Consider the following 8,265-nt stretch of genomic DNA (forward strand, 5'->3'; position numbering starts at 1 on the left):
TTCCCAAATCCCAAATCCCATTTCCCAAAACTAAAAAAAGAATTTCCATATCACAAAGCCCCCACACTTGCCCCAAAGAACCTTGAGAAGAGACATTTCTAGATACACATCAATAACCCACCTTGAAAATTGGGTATCTGAAAGAAAGATAGAGGGGAAACACTTCACTCCCATCAATCCCAATCGCAATTCCAATATCAAACTATACCAAAAATTTAAACAAATATCAATCAATAAATTTTTTTTAAAAAAAAATGAGTTGTATGTATGGAAACACTGAAACAAATTCTCTTCTCCCAAGTCTCTAAACCCCATTCTACCTTACAAAACCTCAAACTACCCAATACACCTTCCCCATCATTTCTCAGCAACCCAATGCCCCCCGATCCATCATTTTCAGCAAGACCAAATGTGAAAAGAGCACAAATTAGAGAATAAATAAATAAATTATTAAATAAAAACTTTAGACTAGGTAAATAAAATAAATAATATATTAAACTAGTTAAATTACTCTGCCTTTCTCTTTCTCTTTCTCTCTCTCTCTCCTAATAGTCACTTCTCATGATTTTACATCAGTCGTTGGTTGATAGTACGAAGTAATTTTTTATTTTGTTTTTTCATTTATAGCTCAACTAATAGTCCAAATAAGGGTAGTACTCAATTTTTAATTTTTTTTTATTCCAATTCATTTTTTTAATGTAAAAAAATACAAATAAGAGATTAACAGAATTAGGGGGAAAATATGTTGTTTTCACCACAACCTTCTGTCTTTGTTGGTTGCCACAGTGATTTAGACTTGAAAGCTCCCATCTTTTCATGTCTATTGACACTGATAGTTGATACATCACTTGCTTGCCTTGTTCATGTCCTCTTTTGACCCTTTATTTTCTCTCCTCTCATCTTCTTCATTCATCTTTGTCAAACACTGTTTTAAAGTAATCCGATACCTGATCAACAATCCCATTTTCCACATCTCCCTCTCTCACACAGCTGCAATAAAGAGAGATACAGAGAGAAATAGAATAAGCAAAAAAAAAAAAAAAAATGGGGTCTTTGGAGGTTGAAGCTATGGAGAAGAAGGCAATGTGGCTATATCCTAAAGTTATGGGATTTAATCCTTCTGAGAGATGGGGGCACTCTACTTGTTATGCTCAAGGGGTTCTCTATGTGTTTGGAGTAAGTATATATATATATATATATTTTTAAACTAATGATGAATATGGTTTTGGTTTCTTCTTTCTGTGATGGTGATTGTGCTGCTGCGTTTTAATTTTACTTAGTTATTCTGTTAAACTTTTATCTCTCTGATTACCATGCAGATTGATTCCCTCTTAATTGTTTGTTGTTCTGATATCACTATTAATAGTTGTTATACAAGAACTTTGGTAGGGTACTTATGTTTTCATTATTTTTTTGTAAAGATATACTCGGTCCATTGATATATTTGGCTTATGGAAAATACTTTTTCTCTACTTGGTTTTGTTCTTTCCTTATTTTTCTTTATGTTTGGAATATCTTCTGAACTTGGCCTGGTCTGAGGTCTGTCTGTCTAATTGTTAAAACGGATGGCAGTAAACTCCCTCTCCTCAATTCTCTCTCTCTCTTTGTATTTTAGTTAATTTTCATTTAATTCTTTTTTTTTTCCTTTTCTTTTATTAATTTGTTTTTGAAGTATTCTAGTTCTTTCAAGTTAAATTTATCATGGCAATTGAGATAACATTACTTATATATAGTTGCTTAGTTTTAGAGGGAAAGGCAAAGCAAGATGAACTTTGGTTCAAGCACTGTCAAGTTTTAAGTTTTATAAAGTGGGATTAATATGTGTTTCTAAACATAAAGAATTTGCTTATTTTTGAAATGGGTTGCATGAGAGCATCAAATTTGGGATTTAATTAGCTTAGACCTGATCAAATTGGCTATTATATGCTCAATATACTTCAACCAGTAATATCCAAAATGTTTTATAATGTTTAATTGCTTTTACCTATGTGGGTTGATCTCTTTAGAAACTTAAAAAATTCACCTTATTTGGTTGAGATTTTTTCTTTTTCATCTCATAGCTACATTATAACCATTTTTTAATTTCTTTCTATCATTTCAGGGGTGTTGCGGAGGCTTGCATTTCGGTGATGTTCTTCTGCTAAATCTTGACACAATGGTTTGGAATGCTCTTGTATCAACAGGTGAAGGGCCTGGCCCAAGAGACAGCCACAGCGCTGTTGTTGTGGGGCAGAAAATGATAGTGTTCGGGGGTACAAATGGCTCAAAGAAAGTAAATGATCTACATATACTAGATCTCGGAAAAAAAGAATGGATGCAACCAGAATGCAAAGGAACTCCGCCTTCGCCTCGTGAAAGTCACACTGCTACACTCGTCAGTGATGAGAGACTAGTGATTTTCGGAGGCAGTGGAGAAGGCGAAGGAAATTACTTGAATGATTTGCATATTCTTGATCTCAAGACCATGTCATGGAGTTCCCCTGAAGTGAAGGGTGATGTTCCTGTCCCTAGAGATAGTCATAGTGCTGTTACATTTGGAAACAAGCTCTTTGTATATGGTGGAGACTGCGGTGATCGGTATAATGGTGATGTTGATATGCTCGATATGGATACCTTAACTTGGTCAAGGGTAATTTCTCTGTTCTGTCAAATTTTAATTTGAAAATAACATATGATTGACTTACATAGTTCTTGAATGTACTGAATTAATTTAAGCTCTGGTTTTTATGTTTCAATAGCTGTCTGTGCAAGGATCTTCACCTGGTGTTAGGGCAGGCCATGCTGCTGTGAACATTGGGACAAAGGCAAGTGGTTGAGTTAGTTATTTAAAAATTAAAATGGAAAGAAGTATCATTGGTGTTTTGGATCTAACCTGCTTACTCTTGTCGAGGTAGTGAACTTCATGGGGTTCTTTATGATTTTCAGGTCTATGTCATTGGTGGAGTTGGGGACAAACATTACTACAATGATGTTTGGATCCTAGATGTGAGTACTTGTTCTTGGACTCAGCTTGATATACGAGGCCAACAACCACAAGGGCGGTTCTCTCACACAGCAATTGTTGCAGACCTTGATATTGCCATCTATGGCGGGTAAGTTCTGTCATTTTATTAAAATGTATCTTCTTGTCTTGCTTAATTGTGAGCTTCTAGTATAAGTAACTTTGTTTTCTGTTGGCTGGTTTCTAATTTTAGTTGTGGTGAGGACGAGCGCCCTCTCAATGAGTTATTGGTGTTGCAACTTGGAGCAGATCACCCCAATGGCCGTTACAACATTTCCATGTGCAAGATTTTCGGAAACCATTGGAACCAAGATAAGCGGAGGTCCTTGAGAAGAGAAGGGAATAATGACATGGTTAGTAACTTGCTACAGAATCCTTTCTTTCTTTAATTCATTATATTAACACGTAATATCATAAGGGAGCTTATCATGTGTTTTGAAGCAGAAAACAATATTTTTGGGGAACAATGTGGTAGTAAGAGAAAGAGCCTATGAACTAGAATCAGAAAGAAAGCGGCCTTTTCCTTTCAATTCAGGTTGGTCAAACAGAGAAATCTAAATCTTATTGAGGCAATAGAACATATTTTATTAACCGATATCTTTATATTTTTTTTTCTTCCTTTAAAGATACTTTACACCCAAAGAGGAAAAGAACATCAACCGCAAAAGTATGGGATGTCGAATCAGAGCAAGAGGAGCACTCTCTTTCACTTTCTCATAGTTCCTCTCCATCACTCTCTGATCAAGAACAGACCACGACTCAAAGAGCCGCCGATTCAGTTACTGGTTCTCAAGGATTTCATTTGTTCAAGCAACTAAATGAGACTCCAAGCAATGGTAAATCTCGTAATGCTTCAAGCAGACAGAAAGAGTTGATTAACGCTGTCCAAAGGACTCCAAAAGATCACCTTTTGGGGGAATGTCAATCCCAGACAAATGTTCACATGGGTAGAAATAACACGCACTTCTCAACTATAGAACAGAAGCTCTTGGATGCAGGGTCAAATCAGAGCCCGGTAAATTTCACTAGGCATTTAGTGTTCTTGTGCTCTCATAGCTAATGTTATATATTTTCTTGTGTCTACTTCTAACTTATTCTTCTGGATTAGTTCTGCTTCTGATATACTCCCTTTGTCCATAGATCGGTGCTGAGGTCCGAGGGAAAATTGATGGAGCATTTGACTCGGGTTATTTAATGACTGCAACTGTTAATGGAAAGCTATTCAGAGGAGTCTTGTTTGCACCAGTAAGCTTCAAAAACCCAGTGCCAGTTATATAATGTGCTCAAAGTTTGAATATGGGCAAGCTAAAAATCATTATCTATTTGCTTTAAACTTTTTTAAAGCAGGGACTTGGAGCCTTCCCCAGAGGACCAGTTCTCGCTCAAAATCCACACTTGGCTGCAACTCAGCCATTTCCAAGCTCGGCTCATGATGAACCACGCTGTAGGCTTTTCCAGCAGCCGATGAAGAACACAAGTCCAAGATCTGCTCAAAGCTTCCAGCCAACTCATCAAATGGCTAGGCCATTTCCTGTAGTGAGATCCACTCCTTCTTTACCCAAAGAACCAACCCTTAGAAGTGATCTTCAAGGTGTGGTTTTAACACTAGGAGGACCCGGAAGCAGCCAACATTAGGTGAAATTTTTCATCTTTTTTGCTTCATTCAAGTTTTGTAAATCATGAAATGCTTAGATTGTTACCACTTTAATTAATTTTAATTTTTTCAAAAAAAAAAAAAATTGCTATCCATTTTGAGCTTGTGGGTTGTAGAGAGTTGGGTAAATTAGTTGGCCTGTAGTTTATCAAATTTTTGTATTTAATCGGCTGTTATTTATGTTTTGTGAATGTAATGTTTTTTATGAGCTTTTTAATCCATCACTTTTCACAATGACAATGCACTAAGGAAAATTCTCATTGATTTTTTTTCCTACCACTTGTGGAACTTTATCCAAATAATATTTCTCTTAAATGCACAATTTTTAAATATTTTAATTATCCATTATAAGTGTAATTAGTGACTTGTGAGGTGGAGATGAACTAATAATTATCCCATTGGTGAATTGTCCTAATCAAATTAAATAAAATATCTTCAATGTAAAGTAATTTAATATATTAATTTCTTATAATGTTTTCCATCTATTTTTGTCTGTCTAACGGGAAATAGTGCAATATGGTATCATGCCCAGTTTTTATGCACTATTCAATTTAAAAAAAAAAAAAAATGCTCTATCTGATTATTAAATGATATGACATTTTTCAATTGAAAATATACATACATACCGGTGACCGGTGACATTTGACTTCATGGAGGTGTGATGGTACTGAATAGCAACACTCGTAATAGTAATAAAAGGGTAAAAAGTAAAAACTGTATGGCGTTGATTCCCCCTGGTGGGGAGTGGGTCCCAAGAAGAGTGAGAATTGAGTTAATCTAGGTTTACGCTAGTTTCACAGATTCGAAGAACCCCCGCACATCGCGCGAGGGCGACAACCCAAAAGCTAGAAAAGCGTCATTGTCAACCGTCCGATTGTGTCTGCCGAGTCATTAAAACGACAATGATTGATTGTCGTTTGGATGTGTATTAAAATTGGAAAAGGGAGGGTCTTTTCTAACGTCACATGTCTTGTCATTTGGGTTTGGTCCGCACTGACGACGTTAAGTGCGTCATCCACGTAAGCTAAGCTTTCTCTGACTTGTTCTGTCTCCTCAGATTCCAATTTCTTCAGTTTACTCTCCACCACCACGACTCCAGTTTCTGAACCAACCTTGGACTTTTAATTACAGGTGTCAATTTCACGCTCGCACTGTTCCTCATCTCTCTCCTCTTCTTCTTCTATTATTTTTAATTGAGCAATGCTAAACGGCACCTGGCACTTATGTGTTAATTGATTATTTAGTTGTGGGTCTCATCTGTGCATTGTAAAATTCGTATTTCATGCGCCTAAGTTTTTTTTTTGGAATATTTTATTGCTTGTGGGACACACGTACATATATGTAAAGTTGTATTTATTTATTTCAAAACTGTAATTTACATACCTAAACATCAGTTTTTTTTTTTTTACATTTCATATATATATATAAAAAGCTGTAAATACGGGGCAGACTTTTTAGCACGGTATCAAAGCAGCACGAGCACGACACGACACGAAAAAATATAGATTTGGGCCAGACACGACACGAATTGAAAATTGGCACGGTACGACAAGCCCGAAGGCACGATATGAAAGCACGAACAAACTAGTCTGAAAGCACGACATGATAAAAATCCTGATATTTTGACATTAATAATGATAATAAATTTTTATTTGTCAATTATATATAAATTAAAATGATAATAAAAGTCTATTATTTTTCTTAATTTTATATTTTTATAATTATATTAATTTATTTTAAGATTTGTGAGTCAAAATTTTTAGTATTTATTATTAGATATTCAAATTCTAATAATTATCTTTGATATAATTTTGTGCAAAGTATTGTTAAAAAATATATAAAACTACAATTTGAATAAAGAAATATATTCGGATTGGTGGTGAGTCAATTGATTCTTAAAGAAGAGGTAGAGGGTTCAATTCCCCATTCTCACACTTTTTGGCAATAATAAAGTAGGCCTAAATTTGGGCCCAAATAAGAAAAGTGGGCCGGCCTGACATGACACGACATGGACCGCATTGGGCTTACTCTTTTAAATATGAGTCAGCCCGGCCGGCACAAATTGAATATGGGCCCGGCCCGAATTATTCAGAGGTACAAAAAATGTAGGCCGGGCCGGGCCGTCCACATTACTCTATATATATATTTTCTTGGTTGTATATTTAATAATTTTACTTTTATTCTTTTTGTTGTGTCTTCATCGATATGCTGGCAAAATTATTTTTTTATTTATTTTCTGCTTTTTTTTTCATGTATATTATACTTATAAAAAATTTAATTATTTGAAAGAAAAAATTGTGGAGAGAATATATGAAAAAAACACAAACTTTTGTATTCTAAGAAAACAAATGTTATTCTAAGGAAATGATAGAAAAAGACATTGGAAAAAAGCGTTTTAGAATATATGGTACTTGTTAATATTTGAACAATTCTTCTATAAGGACTTCACTTTAAACCTTACCAGTATGGCTCTCAGTGTTTCTTGACCCGTGAACAGTTTTCGGCGCGACTTTTTTTTATGACCGTGTATATTGTAGCTATTTAGAGCATCCTGCAAATTTTTAGAAAATTCCAAATAATTTACAGTACCGAAAATTAGGTTCAAACATGTTTTCCACTCGCATAAAAAAAATTAGTCACGCGTGTAACAACATGTTTGAACCTAGTTTTTTGTACTGTAAACTATTCAGAATTTTCTGAAAATTTGCAGGATGCTCTAAATAGCTACAATATACACGGTCATAAAAAAAAATCACGCTGAAAACTGCTCACGGGTTGTAAACACTGAGAGCCCTACCGGTAAGGCTTAAAGTGAAGCTCCCATAGGAGAATTTCCCGTTAATATTTATGCTATATATATATGAGTAGGACAATTCTCCTATAGGGGCTTCACTTTAAGCTCTACCGGTAGGGCTTTCAATATTTCTCGACCCGTGAACAGTTTTCGGCGTGACTTTTTTTTATGACCGTGTATATTGTAGCTATTTAGAGCATCCTGCAAATTTTCAGAAAATTCCGAATAGTTTACAGTACCGAAAAGTAGGTTCAAGCATGTTGTTTTCCACGCGCATAAAAAAAATTAGTCACGCGTGCAACAACATGTTTGAACCTAGTTTTCGGTACTGTAAACTATTCAGAATTTTCTAAAAATTTGCAGGATGCTCTAAATAGCTACAATATACACGGTCATAAAAAAAATCGTGCCGAAAACTGTTCATGGATTGTAAATACTGAAAGTCCTACCAGTATGGCTTAAAATGAAGCTCGTATAGGAGAATTCCCCTATATAAGTATATAAGTAAGATAAGTATATATAGGGGAATTCTCCTATAGGGGCTTCATTTTAAGCCCTACCGATAGGGCTCTCAGTGTTCTCAACCCTTGAACAGTTTTCGGCGCGATTTTTTTTTATGACCGTGTATATTGTAGCTATTTAGAGCATTCTGCAAATTTTCAGAAAATTTCGAATATTTTACAATACTGAAAACTAGGTTCAAACATGTGGTTGCACGCGTGACTAATTTTTTTTATGCGCGTGGAAAACAACATGTTTGAACCTAGTTTTCGGTATTGTAAACTATTCGGAATTTTCTGAAAATTTGCAGGAAGC

General features: G+C 35.1%; 1 protein-coding gene across 3 annotated transcripts; it reads left to right on the forward strand.

Moving 5' to 3' along the window:
* The first annotated feature begins 668 nt into the window (after nt 1-668).
* On the forward strand, nt 669-4,917 carry LOC133788384 (uncharacterized). 3 transcript variants are annotated; one of them, XM_062225851.1, is made up of 9 exons: nt 669-1,176; nt 2,102-2,629; nt 2,739-2,804; nt 2,926-3,092; nt 3,195-3,354; nt 3,446-3,536; nt 3,628-4,016; nt 4,142-4,246; nt 4,349-4,917. In XM_062225851.1, the coding sequence occupies exons 1-9, from the start codon at nt 1,045-1,047 to the stop codon at nt 4,634-4,636; spliced, it is 1,926 nt and encodes a 641-aa protein (XP_062081835.1). In that variant the 5' UTR covers nt 669-1,044; the 3' UTR covers nt 4,637-4,917. The 3 variants fall into 3 exon arrangements, with proteins under 3 accessions (XP_062081835.1, XP_062081834.1, XP_062081836.1); XM_062225850.1 differs by having other exon boundaries at nt 670-1,176; nt 4,346-4,917; XM_062225852.1 differs by lacking the exon at nt 669-1,176 and adding an exon at nt 1,415-1,571 and having other exon boundaries at nt 4,346-4,917.
* The last annotated feature ends 3,348 nt before the right edge of the window (nt 4,918-8,265 follow it).

The sequence above is a fragment of the Humulus lupulus genome, chromosome 7, assembly GCF_963169125.1.
Source record: "Humulus lupulus chromosome 7, drHumLupu1.1, whole genome shotgun sequence".
Lineage (NCBI taxonomy): Eukaryota > Viridiplantae > Streptophyta > Magnoliopsida > Rosales > Cannabaceae > Humulus > Humulus lupulus.

Bases quoted from the DNA above. Each gene is read 5' to 3' on its own strand.
- LOC133788384 (XM_062225850.1), top strand. From the start codon at position 1,045: ATGGGGTCTTTGGAGGTTGAAGCTATGGAGAAGAAGGCAATGTGGCTA. The intron at 2,805-2,925 runs GCAAGTGGTTGA...TATGATTTTCAG, and splicing joins CTGTGAACATTGGGACAAAG to GTCTATGTCATTGGTGGAGT. The intron at 3,355-3,445 runs GTTAGTAACTTG...GTTTTGAAGCAG, and splicing joins GAGAAGGGAATAATGACATG to AAAACAATATTTTTGGGGAA.